This window comes from Rhineura floridana, chromosome 11, assembly GCF_030035675.1.
Source record: "Rhineura floridana isolate rRhiFlo1 chromosome 11, rRhiFlo1.hap2, whole genome shotgun sequence".
NCBI lineage: Eukaryota > Metazoa > Chordata > Lepidosauria > Squamata > Rhineuridae > Rhineura > Rhineura floridana.
Genome location: NC_084490.1, coordinates 61,319,432 through 61,343,330, shown reverse-complemented (window position 1 = coordinate 61,343,330; position 23,899 = coordinate 61,319,432). Strand labels below are relative to the sequence as shown.

The following is a 23,899-nucleotide window of genomic DNA, read 5'->3' as shown; positions in this document are numbered from 1 at the left end:
TCCTAGAGCTCCCCACCCCCAGGGATATAATGTGCTTCAGACGTTCGTCCATAGCTTCATAAACTATGGTTTATGATGCTGCAGACAAGTGCTGCTTCTATATACTCCTCCCTCCTCTTCTTTATTGCATGCAGCAATAAAACAACATACAATGCTGGGGGCTGGTGCCTTGTTCTTCCCTTCTACACAGCTTGTCAGGTCTACGTTGCTGAACAGATACAGTTTTGTACATTAATTGTCAAATACTTCTCTTTCTGCCCTGGAGAATTAGTAAAGAAGATTGTAAAATCAAAATAAGAATTGATACGGCCTGATATCTTCAGTCTTGCAACTAAACCCGTGCCTTCTTGTGACTCGAGATGACTCATGAAAGCTATGTGGGCCACCTTTCAATTGAACCCACAAAGAAAAATAAATCCTGTAGTTGGTGGAACATGTTTACCCTGGGTAAGAAGGATCCCTACCATTCCTTCTTGTAACAGACACAAAGGCTCTTAGTGGCAGACAGAAGTGTTGCAAAACCAATAGCCACCATTTTAAGAGACAGCTTGTTTCATGTTACATATTAGCTGTGGACTACAAAGGAACTTCCATCAAAGCAAATAGTATCCCTTTTTTGATTCTATGAATTGAACCCACAGGTAGCTGAAAGGGTTGCTCCTCTAACCTTTCAATTACTTTGAGGAATGGACATAAATGGAAGTTGTATGGAAAATAGGGTGTCACCACCACCACCTTTGGGTGTCAGGATGGTAGCTGACATTTTGTTTCTAAAACATACAAGGAGCATCAACGGATAGATGGGGCTGCCTTCCACGAATTGAAAGATGACAAAAAATGGAGATAGCACTACCACCTCTTCGTTCTCTCACTCACTCTCTCACACATACTTATTTCCTGATTTGAATAGCACATGAAGAGAATTCAACTCATGGAGGACAGATCTATCAACGATAAATCAAATAGTTGAAGAGAACTTCTAAAATGAGAGGCAGTAAGCCTCAGAAAACTAGTTGCTGGGGGACAAACAATGGAAAAACGCTAACATCTCCATGCCCTGCTTATGGGCTTCCCAGAAGTATCTTGTTAGCCATCACTGGGAACAGGATGTTTGACTAGATATGACCCATCAGGGCTCTTCTTACATTCTCTCCCCCCCACCCCCAGGCATGTTGCCATTGGCTTCTGGAAACTGCTATGCTGTACTGATGCTCCAGTATCTGCAACAATATGACCAAGCTAACATTCACAGTATTTATTACTTGTTCATTTGATCAAAACTTTTCAGTCATTTCAGTCAGCCTCACAACTCACTGGTACATGGAAATTGGGAATGAGGATACAGGCTTGGTTTATTCTCTCTGCTGCCACCTCCGCCATCCCCTTGAAGTCATTGTTTCATAGTAATATATATTTTACACTTTATATTCTGTGCCCATTCACCCTATCATCATTCCGGGTCACTTCACCAGGGAAGAGATAAAGTGATTTTGGCCTTAGGAACCACAGGACGTTAGTATACATTCTATTGTCTATTGCAGTGATTCTCAAACGGTGCGCCCTAAGAGGTGGCTAGGTGTGCCTCAAATATTATGAAAGTATATTTTAAAAATGAGAAGAAACCCATTTGTATATGGTAAGTAATAGTTTTCTATAGTTTGTTATTTTTATTCATAATTTAAAATATATTATTTTTAATTATGTACACTAAGTGCGCCAGAAAATTTTTATGTTTTACAGTACGCCGCAAACCAAAAACGTTTGAGAACCACTGGTCTATTGCCATCTAGTGTTTCTACAAAGTATCTCAGGCAATTCTGTAGATCAGGGCTAGGACAACGTGCCATTTAGATTTTACAGCAATAGCCATCATTTTGATGGGCTCATCTCACTATGCTCCTACAACATTTTAAAATTTGACACTATATGGGTGGGTTCAATTGTGCAGATCCCTATCATTTGATTCCCATCCCTGATCCAAGCCTGATGACAATTTCATGTTAAGCACCGACATGATTGATGCTGAAGTGGCAGGCCTTTAAGTGTTACATCACCACCATGATATGAACCCATGGAAAAGCAACTCCCATTCAGCTACCATCATCTCTAACCATTGGCTGGGCTGGCTGGGGCCAATGGGACTTTGAGTCCAACAACATCTGGACAGCTAGTTGCTTCTGGGAAAGCAGGGCATGAAGGCAACAGCACTAGTTTCCCACTGCTCCCCAGCAACTGACATTGACTAGTGCACTGCTTCTGAATCTGGAGGTTCCATATAGTCATCATGACTAACAGCCCTTGAATAGATCTGTTCTCCATTCATTTGCCTGGAATTCTTTTTAAGCTCTCTAAGCTAGTATTCATCACTATATTTCTGGGTAGCGCTTTTAATTAATCATGTGTTCCTGATTTTTCTCCCATCACCAACAGAGGGATAATAATGTTAGGCTTTAGAAAGAATTTATAAGATAACACATGTGAAATGCTTTTAACACTATAGGTGCTGTAACTATTAACAGTATCAGTAAGTTACCAATATCCAGGTTTCTGTCACACAATAGCACAGCCTTTCCCAACCAGTGTGCCTCCAGATGTTGTTGGACCACAATTCCCATCTTTCCTGACCATTGGCAATGCTGGCTAAGGCTGATGGGAGTTGTGGTCCAACAACATCTGGAGGCACACTGGTTGGGAAAGGCTGCAATAGCATCATGAGGAAATGATCCATAGGGCAGGTGTTGGGAATCTTTAGCCCTTCAGCTGTTACTGAACTACACTCCTATCAGCCCCAGCAAGTATGGCCAATAGCCAGGGATGGTGGGAGTTGTAGTTCTACAACATCTGAAAGGCCAAAGATTCACCACAACTGGCCCTTGGGCAAGGTGATACAAAGGATGTACCACCTCCATTTGTAGTGGCTTCCACTGAATGATATGAACAAAGAAAATGAGGTGAACCATAAGACACAAAAGGTGCAAAATGAGTATCCCACCCCACATACTAGGGGCACAAGGCACAGAAGGCAGATTTAGCTCTCACCCAAATTGGGCTGCCAGACAATACCTCCTTTTATGACCTCTCTTAGTAAACACAGAAAAAGCAATGTGCTACATTTCAAGACAAACTTTTAGGGCAGGTGTGGCGATCCTTTGGCCCTGCATATGTTGCTGAACAATAGCTCCCATCATCCTGACCACTATTGTAGAGTTTCACTATTTATATTTATGCTTCAACCAGCACCATGTCTTTTTCAGAATAGGAAGAGAGTTAAATATGTACCAAAACTTGTCCATGAGTATTTTTTATAACATGTCCCTTGTCCTTGGTGCAACTGATTCTCTGACAAGCGATGCTAGTACTTTCTTGTATGTGTCCAAAACCATCTGAGCAGAAGGTCTTTCATGTGGGCTCTTTTTACATGCCATGTGGATGCCAAAGAGGTGAAACCTGACAAGATCACTCCCTTCAACATCTCCCAAGACAAAATTGGAAACATCAGGGATTTTCCATATATCTGTCATTTCATCATATGGAGGCATGAGGTTGTCTTCAAACGGCATTTCCTTTCCATACGGCCAACGCTGTTCAGGAGCAACAAACTCACCCTGCAGTTCCCGATGGCCACATCTGATCATTTTTCCAGCATTCTTGTCCACGAAAGGCAAGGCATCCAAGTCATTCACAATAACATGGAAGCTGCTCGTCAGCAAGTACTGAGAAAGTACTTTATCCAAGTCATTGGAGTCACACATCACAAGAGTGCCCAAGGGGCTGTTGTGCAGGTAATGGAGAATGTTCACATAGTCTATGGCAAGCTGGAACCTGATATGCCATGTGTTGAAGCTCTTGTATTTTGGAAGGTTCAATATTTCATTCAGATTCTTCAGGGAGCCAAATGGATGGTACTCTGTAAGAACCATGAATTCCTCCTCACAATATCCAAGCAGCTTGACCACATGTTTGCTTTGTAGAAATCTCAGCATCTGCAGCCCATGAATGAAGTCGTCTTGTAGCTCCAGCAGTGTTAGCTGGGAAAGGGCAACTTTGTTTTCCTTCCATTCAGAAAGGAAGACCTAAAACAAGAAGAATGTTCAAACTCTGAAACCCAGACATGGTTTCCAAACTTTGAAATTTGGTTTGTAAAACTATTTTCCAGCATGCCTTCACTACAGCTCAGTTTGACAAGCCTGATTCCAAACTGAAGGGTTTACCCATCACCACCAGCATAGGTAATGACCCTGTGTGTCAAAAACAAGACGAGATGCTAGAAGAACACAGCAAGTTATATAACACTGAGGATCTGGAAACTGGTGAATGTTTACAAATAACAGACAAAAGTTTTGAGTGTTTAGAAACAAAGAGATCAGTGTAGACAGCCACCCAAATAGAACATGATGAAATACATATCTGTTTCTAGTCATTCATAAAATTCAGCTGGGATTGTCAGCATTCACATTCACCAGATTTCAGAGATTCAGTGAAACATACACACAAGCAGTAATATAAAAAGTCAGTATATCTGCCTTTTATGTGTATGTATACAGTATATGCCACCCTGGGCTCCTACTGGGAGGAAGGGCGGGATATAAATTTAATAAATAATAATATCTGTGAATGTATCTGGAACATAAAAGCCACCCATGGCCATCATCTCTCCCATCAATACTGACCTCAGAGAGACTCAGATCAGTTGATCATGATAAGTTTTATTTTAATGACCATCGTTACAGCTCTGGGTTAATTCAATCAGGTGCTCAGGTTCAAACGGGCATTACCCCAGGCTGTTCTTGCTTCAGAACCTACCGCAGGTAAGTAAGCAGCTCCTCTGTGCTCATTGGGAATATTTGGCTCAATATCTGAGATGGCCTGGATGGAGTGTGGAGCTCCTCTCCCACATGGGGTCCTCAGATGCACCATCCACCCTTCACTGACTCCAGGCAGAGAGTTGCCAACTATACTCCCATTGGGTGTGTTCACAGAGTAGAGGGAACCAGAGTATTGCCTCTTACATTCTTTAAGTCAGGGATGGAGAACCTTTAGTCCACAGCCCAATCTTAGCCCACCAGGGGTTCAAATGTGGGCCACACTCACCCATGAATCAGGTTGTATCACCCTGATACACAGGTTTTTTCAGTCCTGCTTGGGTTGACTGCACATACTACCTCCCTGTGGGAAAGCAGGACTGAGCTCCCTACCCATCAGCTGAACAACCTCACACACCTGAAGCCTGCAGACAGAGGGACTGAAGTCCCTACTCATCAGCTGATGCATGGTGAGTTCAGTCCTGTTTGCTATCTCCCGCTATCCCCATGGGCCAACTTTGACAGACCTGTGGATGGGACCACCTACCTGTCAATCACTTGACATCATTACGGCTTCAGATGACTGAGAGGTGGGTAGTCCCACGCACCTGTCAAAATTGGCCCACGGGGTAGGGGGAGGTAAAGATCTGGCCTGCTGGGCCAAAACGTTCCTCGGCCCTGCTTTAGTCTTTCCTTCCACCATCACTCCCCTTGTCACTCTCTTTTGCTACAGGACTCAAGCTCTAATTCAGGCGAGCTTCAACATTCCCACCTCTCTCCTCCTTTCCTCCCTTATTACAGAATAACATCTTTACTATATTCATGATCCATTTTAATAAACCAACCCTTTTCACAGCTCCTTCACCAATGCGTTTCAGTTTGCGGACTTCTCTTTTCATGGCCTCGCAAGACAGCCATGGAGAACAGTTCTTAACGGTTCCTAGTCTGAAGTAACCATGAGGACAAGAGTTGTGTTCAACATCGGCCTGTCCATGGGAAACATACACATAGCTGAAGTACTGAGAGAGGAGCAAGTTCACGAGCAACACAGCCAAAATCAGAAACAAGACAGGAGGGATCAGCTTTTGCATAAGATCAGTTTTCATATCTTTGGATTTTTTCTTATGTTGTAACAGTCATCTTTCAGATTTTCTGTAAAATATAAAAGTTAGAAAATGTTATTTTAGCATAGCAATCATGGGGGTGGGGCACTTGAGTTACAATTTTGGGGGGCAGGGGGGAATCTAAAAAGGTCAAAGTCTACTATTTTTATATAGCAATACTACAGCCACAAACAAACAAGCATTAAACTTGCAACATACAACTAGTAGGAGATTAATAATTCTGCTAATAATTTACCACAGATCCAGCAAAAGCTCTGCACACATCGGAGAAGGAAGCACACAATGGCAGAGGTTACTTGGATACAAGAAGAGCATTTGGATACAAGACTTTCAGTGATTGGTAATAGATCCAATTAGGGCCCAGACCAAAAATACCTACTAATGTCAGAATCACTTGCCGTCACAAAGGCACGTGATAACAGACAATCCAAAAGGGCACACATACATGCACTACTTGAGAAAGAAATAAAGCCTTGAGCATTTAGACTAAGTTTGTAATAACATTCCTGAAAGGCATTAATTTAGTCAAAGAAAGCATATCACATGCTTACCTCGCTCTCAAAGAAAGCAACATGAAGTGCTGAACTGGCTGCATTCTATTGAGAGTGTCTGGCCACAGCCATAAGTGTTCTATTTGGAAACGATTAAATTTACTTTAATTTAGCTACAAGTTAAATAAGATTTCACACAGAGAGACCAATATTTTAGTTTTAGCAATTACACCAGAAACAATCCTGAAAACAAGAGATCCACAATTCTGCTTACCAGAATAAGTGGACAGCAGGGGACCAGCCCATTCAGCTTTGCAGTGGGTGGGAATCATCTTAGGCAGCAGCCCAATACATGTCTACTCAGAAGTAAGCTCCACAGGGCTCAATGGGACTTCCTCCCAGGTAAGTGCATTGGATTGCAGCCTTAGTGGTTGAACTTCACTTTGGAGGTGCTAAGAGCAGCTTGAAAGCCTTATGCCAAAACAAGCCCCAGCCCTCCTCTCCAGACAGAACCTGGCAAGGGGAGCAGGGATCTTCCCTACAGTTCCAATTGGTTTCTAAAGTGCTCCAAATTATAGCTCAGCTATGGGAATTATCTCTGCCCCTATCTCCAGGTCCAAGCAGGTGAGGAGAGCCAAGTGGCAGATCGCAGGAATAGTCCCCCATGCCCATGTTGGAGATGAGAAGAGCATTGCCCCTGACCTCATGTTCCACGTTTCCTAAATTATATACTGACTTTATAATGCTGTTTTGGACCTATATTACAGTGTGTCCGGGTGCCCATAGCATTTTGGTTGACTACCAAGGCCAGCTAAATTTTGTTGGGCCCTGCTGAAAACCATTTGTTCATCATGGGAACAATCCATTAATTTCAGTGGGAGATGTTTACAGGGCAATCCTAACATGTCTACTTAGAAGTACAGTCAGTTGAGTTCAGTGGGGCTTACTTCCAGTAAAGATGTATAGCATTGCAGCCTTAAGGATGTAATTAACTCCCTCTGAAACTAGAGACTTGCAGTGTTTTTTAATTGGTGTACAGTTATGGTAGAAAAAAACCTATAGGTAGAATACAAAATATCTTTAAAAGTATCTTCTTGAACTAAATGACTCTGTCATTATACAGTCACGTATTATAGCCAGCGTGGATTTTTCACATTCCGCAGTGTTAAATTGAAAATAACCCACATGCCATTCTGATGCTTCCCATAAGCTCATTCAAAACAAAACCTTACAAAACTTATAGTCCTGAACTCAGAAACACTTGCTTAACAGCCCTGTAAATGTTCATGGCAATACACAAAACAGCCAGAGAGAATTGAGAGTTCAAAGTCTAAAAAGAGAGAAAAAAACAGACCTTTTTGGACTCATAATTTGTTCTCATAATGTGTTGAAATTAATTAAAAATCACTGATTACATGTAATCCTATTACTGACCTTGCCCCATACTCTGACCTTCATCTTCTGCAGTTTAAAAGTTAAAAAAATGCCTGGCTGATTTTTAATTAAGAAATTTTACATTGAACTCAATGATAATGTTGGGCATGCTCAGTAAGAACCAACTGTTAGTGTTCTAAATGCCAGACTCACAGCTGCTTGCTTATCGGGGCCACACCCATGCCAGACTTGAGACAGTCATGGCTTCCCCCAAAGAATCCTGGGAAGTGTAGTCTGTGAAGGGTACTGAGAGGAGACTCTTATTCCCCTTACAGAGCTCCAGTGGCCAGCATGGTTTAACAGTCAGCCAATCTGATTGACGCTCTATGAGGGGAACAGGGTGTCTCCTAGCAACTCTCAGCACCCTTCACTAACTATATTTCACGGGATTCTTTGGGAGAAGCCATAACTATCTAAAGTGAAACAAAGGTCTGGTGTGGATGTGGCCAGGGAACAGCTTTGGTTTAAATTTGGGTAGGAGGCTACATGTGCCTGCTGTAGAATAAAAAGGTGGAGGAAACACCGAAAAGCAATGATACTGTTCACAATGTTTTCCTTTTGGAAAGGAAAGGGGCTTCCTCTCTGCCCAGTGCCCTCCCACCCAATCTCTTCCCCTCCCCCTCCTCAGGTTTATTTATTTATTTATTTATTTAAAATATTTCTATCCTGCCCTTCTACCCTATAATAAGGCACTCGGTGGCTTACAAAAATAAAATCAGACATGTACATAATAAAACTGTGAGCAGTAAAATCACAAAAACATTAAAATAAATTAAAATACATAAAATACAATTAAAATACATAAAATACTATATATATACTATAATCATCTTCCTCATATATATATACACACACATATATATAGGGATTGGTACTAAAGGGGCTACAAAGGTAAAAATTTAACGTAGAAGACATAAAATCAGTGTCAGGCTCTACCTTCAGTCCCTTCCAAAGGCTCTCCGGAACAAGATCGTTTTCAGAAGTCTCTGGAAAACCAACAGGGAGGGAGCAGAGCAAACTTCTTGGGGTAGGGTATTCCAGAGCTTGGGGGCCACAGCTGAAAAAGCTCTCTCTTGCGTGCCTGTCAATCTAACATCTTTCACTCCAGGTACGCAAAGGAGACCAGAGGCAGATGATCTTAAATCCCGGACAGGTACATATGGGCGTAAGCGGTCCCTCAGGTACATTGGTCCAAGGCTGTTTAGGGCTTTAAAGGTCAGAACCAGCACTTTGAATTGGGCCTGGAAACAAATTGGGAGCCAGCAAGGTTCTAGAGCGTGTGGTCGCTCGCCAACTCCAGGCTCTCTTGGATGAAACTGATTATCTAGACCCATTTCAATCGGGCTTTTGGCCGGGGTTTGGTACAGAAACGGCCTTGGTCGCCCTGTATGATGACCTCTGTTGGGAGAAAGACAGAGGGAGTGTAACTCTGTTGGTTCTCCTTGATCTCTCAGCGGCGTTTGATACCATCGACCATGGTATCCTTCTGGAGCGACTTACGGATTTAGGAGTGGGAGGCACTGCTTGGCGGTGGCTCTGCTCCTATCTCGGGAATCGTCTCCAGAAGGTGATGCTGGGGGAACATTACTCGAGTCCCTGGGTACTCCAATATGGGGTCCCGCAGGGTTCAGTTCTGTCCCCCATGCTTTTTAATATCTATATGAAGCCGCTGGGTGAGGTCATCAGGAGTTTTGGAGTGCGTTTCCAGCAATATGCTGATGATACGCAGCTCTACTACTCCTTTTCATCTTCGTCAGGTGAGGCTGTTGATGTACTAGACCGCTGCCTGGCCGCGATAATGGGCTGGATGAGAGCTAATAAACTGAAACTCAATCCTAACAAGACTGAGATGCTGTTGGTGGGGGGATACTCTGCCCAGGTGGTTGATGTCAGACCTGCTCTGGATGGGGTTACACTCCCCCTAAAGGAACAGGTCCGTAGTTTGGGGGTCTTATTAGATCCGCTCCTGTCACTTGAGGCTCAGGTAGCCTCGGTGGCACGGAATGCATTCTACCAGCTTCGGCTGGTAGCCCAACTACGACCCTATCTGAGCAAGGAGCATCTTGCCTCAGTTATCCATGCTATGGTAACCTCTAGATTGGACTACTGTAATGCACTCTACGTGGGGCTACCTATGAAGACGGTTCGGAAACTTCAGCTAGTGCAAAATGCTGCGGCCAGAGTTCTCACTGGGACAAAGAAATTTGACCATCGAACACCTGTCCTGGCGCAGCTGCACTGGCTACCGATATGTTTCCGGGCCAGATTCAAAGTGTTGGTTCTTACCTATAAAGCCCTAAACGGCATCGGAGCGCAATACCTGATGGAGCGCCTCTCTCGCTATGTACCTACCCGTTCACTACGCTCGACGTCGAAGGCCCTTCTCCGGGTCCCAACCCATAAAGAGGCCCGGAGATCAACAACTAGATCTAGGGCCTTCTCGGTGGTGGCCCCCGAACCATGGAATGCCCTCCCAGACGAGATACGCCTGGCGCCTTCTCTGTTATCTTTTCGGCGCCAGGTAAAAACTTACCTTTTCGCCCAGGCTTTTTAAATTTTGTAAATTTTTAAATATTTTAAATTTAACATTCTAAACTTAATATGATCTTAATTTATAAATCTCAATGGCAATTTTATTAATGTTTTATAATTGTACTATATATATATATATTTTCCACACTTGCTCATATTTTAATTGTGATTTTATTTGTTGTACACCGCCCTGAGAGCTTTCTGCTATAGGGCGGTCTAGAAATGTAATTAAATAAATAAATAAAATAAATAAATAAAACACAGGGGTGATATGCTCCCTGCGCTGTGCTCCAGTTAACATTCTGGCTGCTGCATTTTGAACCAACTGCAATTTCCAAACCGTTTTCAAAGGCAGCCCCACATAGAGTACATTACAGTAATCAAGCCTCGATGTCACCAATGCATGTGTCACTGTGGCCAACTCAACTGCCTCCAGGAACAAATGCAGCTGGTAGACCAGTTTAAGTTGGCCAAAAGCACTCCTGGCTACCTCAGCCACCTGATATTCAAGCAGCAGGGAGGATCCAGGAGGACTCCCAAACTACGGACCTGCTCCTTCAAGGATTGTGCAGAACAGGTTGCAACCCCGTCCCTGGTGCAATTTTTCCCTTGACCAGCAGTACTTCCGTCTTGTCTGGATTAAGTTTCAGTTTGTTAGCCCACATCCAGCCCTTCACAGCCTCCAGGCACCGGTTTAGGATGAGAACTCCCTCCCTGCAATCAGGTGGTAGGGAGAGACAGAGCTGAGTGTCATCAGCATATTGATGACATTGTACTCCAAATCTCCTGATGACCTCTCCCAGCAGTTTCATATAAATGTTCTGCTGGTCATGGACCGAAATAAACATTCATTCATTCATATAAATGTTAAAGAGCATGGGAGACAGAATGGAACCTTGCGGTACCCCATAGGCCAATGGCCAGGGGGTCGAGCAGTAGTCTCCCAGCACTGCTTTCTGGGTCCTGTCTGTCAGGTAGGACCGGAGCCACCGTAAACAGTGCCTACCAGTCCCATCCCAGCTAGATGGTCCAGAAGGATACCATGGTTGATCATATCGAAGGCCGCCGAGAGGTCCAGCAGCACCAACAGGGATGCACACCCCCTGTCTGATGCCCAGCGTAGGTCATCAAGCAGGGCGACCAAGGCAGTCTCTGTCCCATGGCCAGGCCTGAAGCCTGATTGGAAAGGGTCTAGATATTCCGATTCATCCAGGAAAACGTGGAGCTGAGCAGCCACTGCCCTCTCAATCACCTTGCCCAGAAAGGGGAGATTAGAGACTGGGAGGAAGTTGTTAGGATCCACAGGGTCTAACGAAGGCTTTTTTAACAAAAGTCTTATCACAGCCTCCTTCAACGATCTATCCTAAACATGATTGCACAGAAATAAACCCCATTGAACTTAAAAAGTATGCAAATGATCAAACCCACCCTCCCTACTCCCTCCTATCCCCTCCCTCTTGCCCCTTCCCTTCCCCTTCCTTTGCCCCTCCTTCCCTCTCCCCTCCACCTCCTGCTCCTCCTCCCCATCAGTTTTACCTATCTTAAGCATGATTGCATGGGAGTAAATACCACTGAACTCAATAAACATGCAAATGATCAAACCTGCCCTTCTCTTCCCTTCTCCCTGCTGCCTGGTCCCATCCCCCTCCTCCCCTCTGCCCTTCCTCCCCTCTCTCTTTCCCCCTCCCCATCCCCCGTGGTCAGTTTCACCTATCCTAAGCATGATTGCAGGGGAGTAAATCCCACTGAACTCAATAAGCATGGAAATGATCAACCCATTCTCAGCAAACATGCACAGGATCCCATTTCTTACCTCCCGGATTAAAAAGCAGAGAAATTCACTAATAGGAAAAAACCTTGCGGTTTAAGAACATACCTATAACCCACAGACCTTTCTATCAAACTTTAAAAAGCAGGGAAATTGGGCAGCTATAGTGAATGCACCAGGGGAGCAGGAAACCTGACCTCCTCTTTGAGATATTGGGCTGCCCTACAAATTTGTCAAAATGCAAACACAGTTTGGGTTGGTCTTTCACAGTCCAATCCACTTGCTGTGTAGCTTGGAAGAATTTGGTAACATGTGCCTCTGAGTATAGGGTGATAAAATGATAGTTTGTACTATCCAAGTCCCCCCAGAATATCTCTCTCTCTCTCTCTCTCTCTCTCTCTCTCTCTCTCTCACACACACACACACACACACACACACACACACACACACACACACACACACACTTTAGAATTAAAACGGGGGTAATCTTTTCTTAATTACAACAAAAGTTTTAATCAAATTCATTTAAAAAATTTCTAATATAATATCAAATATTTACCCTATATTGATGTATGATAGCAGATTTAATATAGATTAAGTACATAAGAAATAGTTTTTTAAATTTATTTTTAATTTTAAAAAATTAAAAATTATATTTTCCCATAACACTTTTGTTATGTTTCCCTTTCCTTTTCCAAACTAGAGGCAAACAGGTTGTTTTGTTTTCTTCTCATTCTCCACCTCTAACATTTGACACTGAAACAGAAATATTTGAAGGAGGAATAATAACTTTTCAACTCAACTCAAACATGCAAACCAATGTGCAAATCCTGAATATATTCCACCAGCCTGATATTTTGCCAGAGAGCTCTGGCTAGATTTTCAGTCATATTGCCTTAAGCGAAAGAAACAGTAAACTATGAAGAATTTATTCTCCAGATTTCTGATTCATGTTGTTTTAACATTCGAGCATTTCGTTAAGGAATTGCAGGGTTTTTTCATTCATCTCTTGATCTTCTTGCAGAATGATTAGCAAAAAGAAAAAAGAAAAAAGAGGGGGTGCAATAGTAAGCAGAAAGCTCCACTGAATATACTGCCAAATAAATAGGATGTTTAGGGAAACGGTAGATCGACCCATAAGGAAAATATTGAGAATCTCTCTTTTTGTGTTTACAGTATCTCAGCATTACCACGCAGTAATTTCTGTCATCCGGCAAATTACACCCCCAGCGACTCTGTTGCTTACCTCTCCTACGCTTATCTTACTCCTTATTACACTCGCCTAATATATCATTTTGAATAGCCGGCAGCCGACATGACAGTACCAACATAATCTGATCTGAGTCACGTGAACACCTCCTTTCTGAACACAGAGATAAGAATGTAGAATACACATACTTCCTGGTTCCGTTTGGGTCAGAATTTTCGTTTCACATTTCAGAGGAATCAAAGCAAAGCGCTGAATTGAATGGGATCGGAAAGCGTGTATGTAATTAAGTGCTGCCTGGGGAAGGGCTAAGAGGGCAATGTAGAAAAATAACTAGGTTTACCTTTGCTGCAACGTGAGGTGTGTTTTCTGAAAATCGAGACACTCTGGCAGTGCAAGTGAAATGGATTCACTGGACATTCAAATATATTTATTTTTAGTTTTCTACTGTCTGCATAGTATTGCAGTAGAAATAGGTGTCTGTTACACTGTATTTTGCCAATAAAAATCAAGTAAGTGTGCTTCCGAATGGGGATTTATTGTGGAATCGGTGTTGCTCATGGATGCAAGTTTTTGCAGTGTTCACACAATACCATCAATGTCAGTACATACTTCTTCTTCTTTCATTTAATCCAGATTTCCCTTTACCACAGAAAATGCAGTAAATAAAAATTACCCCTTATAAATTTGCAGTCACTGTGTGGAATCTCATTAGTGTGTTTATTTATTTATTTATTTGGCAGGCAGTTTGTCATGTGTGGTGATGTTCTGATGAATGGCCTCTAATTCCATAACCCTTGCTTCTTTTTGGTCCTCATCTGAGCACAACCTTGCCATTTTTTTTCCTCCAGCAGCCCAGAGGATACAGGAGTACCTATTTCCACCAACTATTGAAGGCTGAAGGATCGTTTGAACTTCAACAACCTGGAAACTGTAACAGCAATGTCAGGTTTTTTAAAAATAATAGTAATACAGAGGTCTTGCACAAGACCTGTTCAGCAGACAAATATCACTCTTGTGCATTCCTGGAAATGAATACTGTCCCTTCCCCTGACCCCCTCCCCAAAACTTCAATATTGTCAATTGTAAAACACAATAACTAATGCTGGTAATATTGCGCAATCCCTGGATATATATTTTTAAAGGTGCACAGAGGTACAGAAATATCTGCATGCAATATCCAGAAGAGAAAAAGACAGACAAGAGTGGAAGTGTGAATAGTAAGCAGTAGCTTAGCAATGAATATCCATTCAATGAAGAAAGTCATGCACTTTAAATGTGTGTTGTGCATGCAAAAAATGGGGCTGCAAGGAAGCTAATGTGCCAAATACATCAACACAAAAATCAGATCTGAATGATCCATTTGTGATAAAAGCCCTCTGTCTGGAAGAACCCTTAGTGATTGCTCTTAAAAGACTTAGTTATGCCTTGGTCCCATCTGAAATGTGGAGATATAAACACCCAAATCTACATTAGCTTCTATCTTACTGGGGCAGGGAGTGGGGACGATGTTGCCAAATCATTATAATGATATGATCCTGAATTTCTACATTGTGTCTTATAAGCAGCCATATTTTTTATCATTCTATTATAAGTTAGTCACAGCATCCAACTGTCAGAAGTTGGGCAATACTTACGGGAACCAAGCAAAATGTTGCAAAAGTGTGGCAAGCCTTCAGGTTGTCCAGAACTGTTTGTCAGATAAGATGTTACACAAAGCAAATGAGGAGGAGGACCAAGGAAAAAGAAAAAACAAAGTCATATAAAAAACTTGGCTGATGTAGCCATCAGGTCAGCTTGTAGACACAATCCCAAGAGAGTGACTGCAAGATGAATAAGTCCCTCGCAGCCAGCTGCTACATACATTCAGGATTTATTTAGCAAGAGTCTGGTACTGCAAGAGTTGTCTAGCAGGCTAGGATGCATTCCATGAGATTTCATTAACATCTGCTAAACTGCTACAAAACACAGAAAGTAAACTCAGCCCATTAGGATGCTAAGTGTAACTACAGTTGGATCAGTATATAATTAGGATTTACTGCAAATGAAGCACCTAGACGGCATTATCTTAATAATTTAAAATGAAAATTACAAGTATTTAGAAGTGTTCCATGATAAAATATGCAGACCTTAAGATTCTAAGTGTGGTAACCAATAAAGAAAAAGTGAAAGACAAGAACTTGAACACCATCGTGTTCTGTTTGTTGTTATTGCATTGTGTTATCAAGCACACAAAGTTTTGTTTGTTTCTATGCTGGAAAATACCAATGAAAGTATATTTTAGAAATACAAAAAACTAAGATATGAATGGCCTCTAATGCTGTCATATAATTATTATTTATCTATAATTAAGCATTATTATGCTTAAGCAAGCAAAAGTATTGTAGTATTATTCCCACATTAAATGGGGGTACTGGGGTGCTATTTAAACTGGGACTTTTCAGCTCATACCCTTCACAATAAGTCAAGTTAGATGTAACACTTGATGTTCACATACATAACTCCATTTACGTATAAAGTGATTGTGCTGTATTTAGATACAGTGAATGAATACAACTGTGCCTTGAGTTCATCTCTCTCTCTCTCTCTCCCCTTGGCCTAGAAGGAACCTTACTGTGGGTCTGTGTTTTAGAGCCTTGCCAAAGAGCTACATATAATCTGTTTCTCACTTTTTAAAGATCTGACAACTAAAACAGTATAATAAAAGTATTGTATTCCAATCCAGTCCATCTACAATATATTTAGTCCTTCCCTTCTCCAACCCATCCAGTTGTTCTTCACACATCTATAGCCCCATATGCCCTTCTACCCTCTCAGTACCCCAGCTTCAGGATGCCCAAACCATATGACACAAGCTTGGATCCTAAGCATCCCTTCCACAGGGTTTCTGATCCAGTAGAGGCTCCCACTGAAAGAAAAAGGGGGGCAATTTAATTTTTGCTGGTTCTCTCTTCAAATTCCCATGACACCTGCCTAATGTTCTGAGGGTCCTCCAATCCTCTGGATCAGATTTCAGAGGGCTGCAGAAAAGAGAGAGAATCAGCAAAAATCATCCCCCCTACCTTCTGTTCACTGGGTTCACAATCCGCTGTTAGGAAAGTAAATCCAAAGCAGCTTACTCTTTAATATTTACAGATCTTGAGCTCGTTAGTTGAATTTGGAAATCCTCCCAGATAATTGGACAGTCTAGATTATCTTCATGGTAGGGCCAGCCTGTGATACCAACCTATGCAGATTATTGGGGGAAGGAGACTGAACCTCTTATGCAAAAAGGGGGTTCCCCAGTATGGAAAGTTGTTCTCCTCCCACAGACCTATGACGCCAAACCACGATCAAGATTCTGGTTTTGGTGTACAAAGCCCTATACAGCTTGGGACCAGGACACCTGAAAGATCATCATATCCCTTTTATACCCAGTTAATCACTGCACTCTGCAGGTGAGGATCTCCTGCAGATACCATCTTATCAGGAGGTCTGTTCCACACAACATAGGAAGAGGAACTTTAGTATAGTGGCAACTACCCTTTGGAATTCCCTCCCTTTAAATATTAGACAGGCACCAACTCTGTTATCCTTTTGGCACCTATTGAAGACCATCCTCTTTCAACAAGCCTTTTAAGTGGAGACCTTATCTGCATCTGTGTTGAAATTGCTTTTTAAGATGTTTTTTAAAGATGTTTTTAAAGATGTTTTGTTTTAATATGTTCTTAAAGATGGTGTGTTTTAATATGTTCTAAAGTCTGTTTTTAAGATGTTTTAGAGTATTTTTAATGCTTTGTTTGCCGCCCTGGGTTCCTTCTGGGAGGAAGGCTGGGATAGTAATTAATTAATTAAAGGTTAATTACAAGTGTATGTATGTAATTTCTAGTTTCACTATGAATGTGTAAACTTGGCTTCACTAAAAATTCTTATGTTGATGTGATAGAAAATCTTGTTATTTATCTACACATGCTTCAGAATGAGACAGAAAATAATATTAAAAAGACAACCATCTACCATTCTATCATCTTTCTTCTGCCTGCATAGACACGTGTCCCCTAGTAGCCCATTTACACATAAATATCAAGGGGGTTTCCAGATGATCTATTTATTGAGTATTAGACATAGTCTAATCACCCTGCAAACAAATCAGAATGAATGCTCAATAAACAGATCATTTGGAGACATCAACGGTTAGATGCCCTGATAAATTTGTGAACATTTTGCAACTCCTCCATGACAACATGACGGCAACAATTTTGGACAACAATGGCTCTCAAAGTGATCCATTCAAAGTGGGATCAGGCGTCAAACAGGGATGTGTCATTGCTTCGACCTTATTTGCTATTTTCATCGCCATGATTCTACACCTTGTTGAGGGGAAACTTCCCACTGGCATGGAAATCATATATCGAACAGATGGAAAGCTTTTTAATCTCAGTAGGCTGAAAGCAAAAAGTAAGGTAATTACAACCTCTGTCATAGAACTTCAATATGCCGATGATAACGTAGTCTCTGTACATTCAGAGGAAGATCTTCAAACTATCCTAAATGTCTTTGCAGAAGCATATGAAAAGCTTGGCCTCTCGCTTAAAATCAAAAAAACCAAAGGGCTTCATCAGCAAGTGCGAACCAATCCCTCTGTAGCACCATCAGTCCAGCTTAATGGTGCGATGCTGGAGAATGTCAATCACTTGCCATCTCTCTGTAAAAGCTGACATCTACACTGAAATTCAGTATCGTCTGAGCTCTGCGAGTGCCGCATTCTCCCAAATGAAGCGTAGAGTGTTCGAGGATCGGGATATTCACAGGGAGACCAAAATGCTTATTTGCAAAGCCATTGTACTACCGACCTTACTGTACACCTGTGAAACATGGACCATCTATAAACACCACTCCCAACTTCTTGAAAGAGTCCACCAACGCTGCCTCTGGAAAATTCTGCAAATTACTTGGGAAGACAGGTGGACTAATGTTAGCTTATTGGAAGAAGCAAAGACCACCAGTGTTGAAACAATGATCCTCCAGCATCAACTTCAGGTGGACAGCTAAAGAGGTTTAAAGATGTTCTCAAAGCTAATCTAAAAAAAGGTAACATAAGCATCGAGAACTGGGAAGCCTTGGCCCATGAGTGTCCCAATTGGAGGTCTGCCATTATCAAAGGTGCTATGGACTTTGAAGAAGCACGAATACAGGGCGAAAGGGACAAACGAGCTAAGTGGAAGGCATGCCAAGCAAATCCTCATCGTGACCATCTTCCATCTGGAAACCTATGTCCTCACTGTGGGAGGCTGTGTGGATCCAGAATTAGCCTCCACAGTCACTTACGGACCACTGTTAAAGACCTTACCCTGGAAGACAATCTTACTCGGCCACGATCACCAATGAATGAGTGGGGGCAGGCAGTAGGAATATGTGACATCAACATAGTACCAGTTGTACTGGTTCCTAGTGCATTTCTAGGCCTCATTTAAAGAGCTAACATTGACCTGTAATACTCTAAGCAGTTTGGGGGTAGTCTATTTGAAGGACCGCTTTCACCAGTATGAACCTGCCTGAGCCTTAAGGTCATATCCAGAGGTCTTCCTCATAGGGCTGCCTATAATATCAATCAGACTGGCAGGTACAAGGTAAGACAGGGCCTTTTGGGTTGTGATCCCATGGTTGTAAAACTTCCAACAACTGAACATATGGCCCTAACAATACAGGCCTTCATGCAAGCGTTAAAGACCCATTTATTTATTTCATGCGTTCTTATAATAGTTTTATGGTACTTGTGTTCTGAAATTGTTTTAAAGCATTTCATCTGATTTTAACGGCCTGACGTTGACCTATTACGGGATTATATTAGAGTTGTTTTTATGGTAATAGTGATTTTTAATAAATGAGTATGCTCACTGAATGTTTCTTCTTTATGTCAGCTGCCTTGTCCTAAAATAGGGAAGGGAAACTTGCGGCCCTCCAGATGTCTCCTGACCATTGGCCAGCCCTGTTGACTGGCTGGCTGGCTGGCTGGCTGGAACTGCTGAGAGTGGGGAGTCCAGCATCATTTGGAAGGCCACAGAACCCCCATTCCTGACCTAAGAGGTGGCCTAAAGCAACTTCAATAGGCAGGAAATAAATAAATAAATAAATCAAATTAAAAGAATTAAACCCCGTGAAGCTCCGTTCGGCCACAGATCCAGGCGTGCCACTTCAGGGAGAGGAAGGCTTTGTCAATCGCTACGCTTCTCCCGGCTACCCATTTCCCCCCTCGCTCGGGCAGCGGCTCCCTCCGTCGGCTCCTCTCCCGAGCCTGCAGTCGTCGCCTCACGCACAGCCGGGGTTGTCTGGCCTGAGGCGTACGGGACGGGATGGCGGAGGAACGGGGCAGCAGATGTTAATCCTCTGCGATAACCTCCGCCGTTTTCTTCCTAATCATGGGGGGGGGGCAGGAAACAGCCGCCGCTTTCTCCTCCTCTGGGAAGGCGGGCGGCCGGTGCAAGGCCCGTCCCTCTTTCTTGGGCGACTGAGCGAGCGAGCGAGCGTGGCAGCGGGGATGGTGGGGCTGGGGCGCTGGGGTCAATCGGCCTCCTACCTCGGCGGGCCGCTCATCGCCCTCCTGATGTTGGGCTTGGCTCAGCCCCACGGTAAGCCTCCCCTTCCCATGCACTTTTTTTCCGGCGTTCCCTGCGCCGCCGCCTTCAACCCTGCAGTTTCTTTCTCCTCGGCTCCTTCGCCAGCCAGCCTGCCCGCCCGACCACCCTCCTCTAGTATGTGCTGGAGAACCTGCTTGTTGTGAAACGGCGTGTAAAAGGCACCTTTTGCGTTCTGCTTTGCCAAACAAGCGACCAAAAAAGAAAAAGGGTGTCATCGAATGGCGAGCCCCTTCGGGAGATGTTCGGGGCTGAGTTCTCAGTTCCAGCCGGCGGAGGGGAGATGGAGAGGAAAAGAGGGGCTCTCTATTTTAAGGAACAGCGCTATTCCTGAAACATACGAACTAGTATCGCAAAACGGTGTTGCTTGTCGTCCCCTTTTCTCTGCCCCTGCCCCACGTTAAGGATACGCTGCCGCTATCCTGCTCTCGGGGTGGCTTCCTGTGAGCATCTCGGTTGTCCACTGTGAGAACAGGTTTGGACTCCGTGGGCCTTTGGCCTGATCCCGCAGGGCTCTTTTGGTGTTCTTCATGGAGATGATCATGTTTTGTTTAAAAATCATAAAAATACAGTTCTCAAAGATAAAAAACAAAAGCTAAAATAAAAGGCTGCAGTGCAGGCCAATGCCTTAAAGTACTCTTCAAATGGAAAGCCAAATAGAGGGAAGGGTTGGGTTTATTATCCTTTATTTACCATTACATTTAATCCATTTCCCCTTTAGTACTTCCTTGCTATTCATATTCCATAAAGTGTTGTAACACTGCAACAAGTAGATTACATTGTAAATATGAATGTTTCCCTAGATTGACTCATCATCTTGGCAGATGTTAAAAAATGTTCATTCCTCTCCTAAGGCTTCTGTCAAGGCACACCTCAACAAGTTGCTAGCCAAATAAGTTTCTCAAAGGAAAAACATTTTTTACATTACTTTTATTCTTCAAAGTAGCCATCCAGTGGAGCTTTTCTGGATTGTCAGGGGTCTGTTGACATCAACTTCAGGAAATGGGAGTTTTAGACCCATCGGAGACCCACTGTGAATTGTTTGCAAGGCACTTTGAGGGTAAAGTTGCTCACCTCCATAGCAATCTTGATGCTCCATCCACATTTACTGCAGATCCCAGTGAGGTGTCCATTGCAACAGGTGATGCAACTTCTTGGGATCAATTTCAGTTGATGCAGCCTGATGACGTGGACAAGGTGCTTGCGATGATGTGGCCAGCAACGTGTCCTCTCAACTTGCCCTTCTTGGCTTATTAAAGCTTGCCAAAGGGGCAGATCCAGAGTGTGGTCAATGCATCGTTGTAGGAGGGAGTAGTTCCAGCTGCCTTGAAAGAGGTGGTGATCCGACCATTCCTGAAAAAGCCCACCCTGGACCCACTGGTTTGTGACAACTACCACCCGGTTGCAAATACCCCCTTTTTAGGGAAGGCGATTGAGATGGATGTGGTGCAGCAATTGCAAGTACTCTTGGATGAAACAGATTATCTTGACCCATTCCAATCTGGGTTCAGGCCTGGTTATGGGACTGAATCGGCCTTGGTCACCCTGATGGATGACCTTTATTGGGAGAAGGACATGGGAGTGTGATTCTGTTATTCTTACTTGATCTCTCAGCGGCTTTTGATAACATTAACAAGGTATCTTTCTGAGCCAACTTGGTGAGATGGGTGTTGGAGACACTGTTTTACAGTGGTTCCAATCCTATCTGCAGGGTCATTTTTGTTATGTAAATTTGTTTAGATATTAGCAGAGATTGCCAACGGTCTGAGATGCTGTGTGTCAGTGTGTATGTTTACCTAAGTAGCAGGCTTTTACCTTGCATTGAGATCACTGAGACTTAAGACTTAGTAAAATAAGAAAAGCTACTTTATTTATAGAAATACATAGTAGATAGGAAAGGCATACCTAGTTCTAACTAACTAAGGTGGAGGCGCAACACCCAGGTTTGGGAGTTGCCCTCGTGGCTCAGAAGGGAGAGAGCAGAGAAAGGTGTTTCCTGTCTCTCAGACAGTCGAAGAAGAGAAGAAGGGAAAGGGCAGAAGGAGGAGGGGCAGATAAGCTTCCGTAAGACATATCAGTCTAACGATGGAAGGAACAGTCAGAGCATCACAGGTAAAGGTTGTCAAGCCTAGCCATCTAGAGGACCCTAACTCTACCTCCCTTCTGCAACATAAACAAAAGAACAAAACAGGAGTTGCTCTTGCCTCACTTCCAATGATTTTCAGATAATAGCATTGGGTGATTGTCCTTTGCCCCCCTGGCAGTTATGCTGTGGGGTGCCGCAGGGTACTGTCTTGTTCCCCATGCTGTTTAACATCAATATGAAGCACTTGGGAGCGGTCATCAGGAGATTTGGGGCAAAGTGTCACCAGTACGTTGATGATACCCAACTCTGTTTCTCTTTAACTTCTGAATTGGGAGAGGCCGTGCAAGCTGCCTGGACTTGCTGGTGGGCTGGATGAGGGCCAATAAACTGAGTGAATCATAGCAAGACAGAGGTGCTGTGGGTTGGTGATTCCTGAGTTCGGATAATTGGTCAGCTGCCTGCTTTGGATGGCATCGTACTACCTCTGGAAGAGCAGTTTTGTAGTCTGGGGGTGCTCCTGGATCCATCTGTCGCTAGAGGCCCAGGTGACCTCAGTGTCTAGGAGTGCGTTTTACCAGCTTCAGTTATTTCTGGACCGGGATAGCCTGACCACTGTTGTTCATGCACTGGTAACCTCCAGGCTGGATTACTGTAATGCGCTCTATGTGGGGCTGCCCTTGAAGTTGGTCCAGAAGCTGCAGCTGGTGCAAAATGCAGCAGCAAGACTGCTCACTGGGGCAGGGTATCGCCGACATGTTACCCCACTGCTGAAAGAATTGCACTGGCTTAGGTTAGCTACCAGGTTAAGTTCAAGGTTCTGGTTCTCGTGTACAAAGCCTTATACAGCTCAGGACTAGGATATCTGAAAGATCATCTTACCCTTATAGTATATACCCAGCTGATCACTACGCTTTGCAAATGAGGGCCTTCTGCAGATACCATCTTATCAGGAAGTCCATTCTGCACAACATAGGAAGTGGACCTTTAGTGCAGTGGCACCTACCCTCTGGAATTCCCTCCCCTTAAATATTAGACAGGCGCCATCTCTGTTATTTTTTCAGCACCTACTGAAGACTTTCCTCTTTCAATAAGCCTTTTAAGTAGAGACCTTATCCCAGTCTGTATCTGTGCTGGAATTGCTTTTTAATATGTTTTTAACACCTTTTTAAAAAAAGATTTTTTAAAGATGTGTTGTTTTAATATGTCTTTAAGGATGTTTTGTTGTAATATATTTTAAAGTCTGTTTTTATGATGTTTTAGAGTGTTTTTAGTGCTTTTGTTTGCCACCCTGGGCTCCTACTGGGAGGAAAGGTAGGATATAAATCTAATAAATAAAAAAATACATAAATAAGAAAAATTTATATCCCCTCCTTATGCACATTCATTTCTCACGGCATCTTACAACTGTTAAAATATCACAATCTCATAACAATAAATGACAATAAAAATGTAAAATAAAGATAGGTTCAACCAAATTCACCATATAAAAATATCTGCCCAGCAAGACAAAAGCTTGCTGGAACAGAAAAATATTCACTAAAAGGCAGAAAAGACCAAGAGATCAGGGCCACTTTGTCCTTAGTTTCTCTTTTGAAAACATCACTTCCCTTGTGGGAAGAATTTGTACATGTTCAGAGGTACTTAGTTCAGAGGAAGTGACACAGCACAGTATTCAAGCATATGCTTTGCATGCCTTAGACTGTAGGCACAATCCATGCAATTTGGAGCTCAAACCCTGGCATAATGTTTGATTGTTGATGTAAAATATGTTTTTAGAACATGATGCTTCAGGTTGTTCAAATATTTGTTATTTCTAAAGATTGCCATTATAGCCTTCTACA

At 43.0% G+C, this 23,899-nt stretch overlaps 2 protein-coding genes across 2 annotated transcripts in view; one reads left to right on the top strand and one right to left on the bottom strand.

Annotated features, from left to right (window-relative positions):
- Positions 1-2,635: 2,635 nt before the first annotated feature.
- On the bottom strand, positions 2,636-20,060 carry POMK (protein O-mannose kinase). The gene is given in 5 exon segments (XM_061591044.1): positions 2,636-4,073; positions 5,648-5,928; positions 5,931-5,954; positions 14,996-15,048; positions 19,915-20,060. Coding segments are annotated over 5 exon segments (1,146 nt in total). The 5' UTR covers positions 19,932-20,060; the 3' UTR covers positions 2,636-3,302.
- The window catches only part of HGSNAT (heparan-alpha-glucosaminide N-acetyltransferase), a 40,276-nt gene continuing 35,907 nt past the window's right edge, over positions 19,531-23,899 (top strand). Inside the window, exon 1 of the mRNA XM_061591043.1 lies at positions 19,531-19,966. Within this exon, the coding sequence (XP_061447027.1) occupies positions 19,714-19,966 (253 nt within the window). The 5' untranslated portion in view covers positions 19,531-19,713. The remainder of the gene's footprint in view (positions 19,967-23,899) is intronic.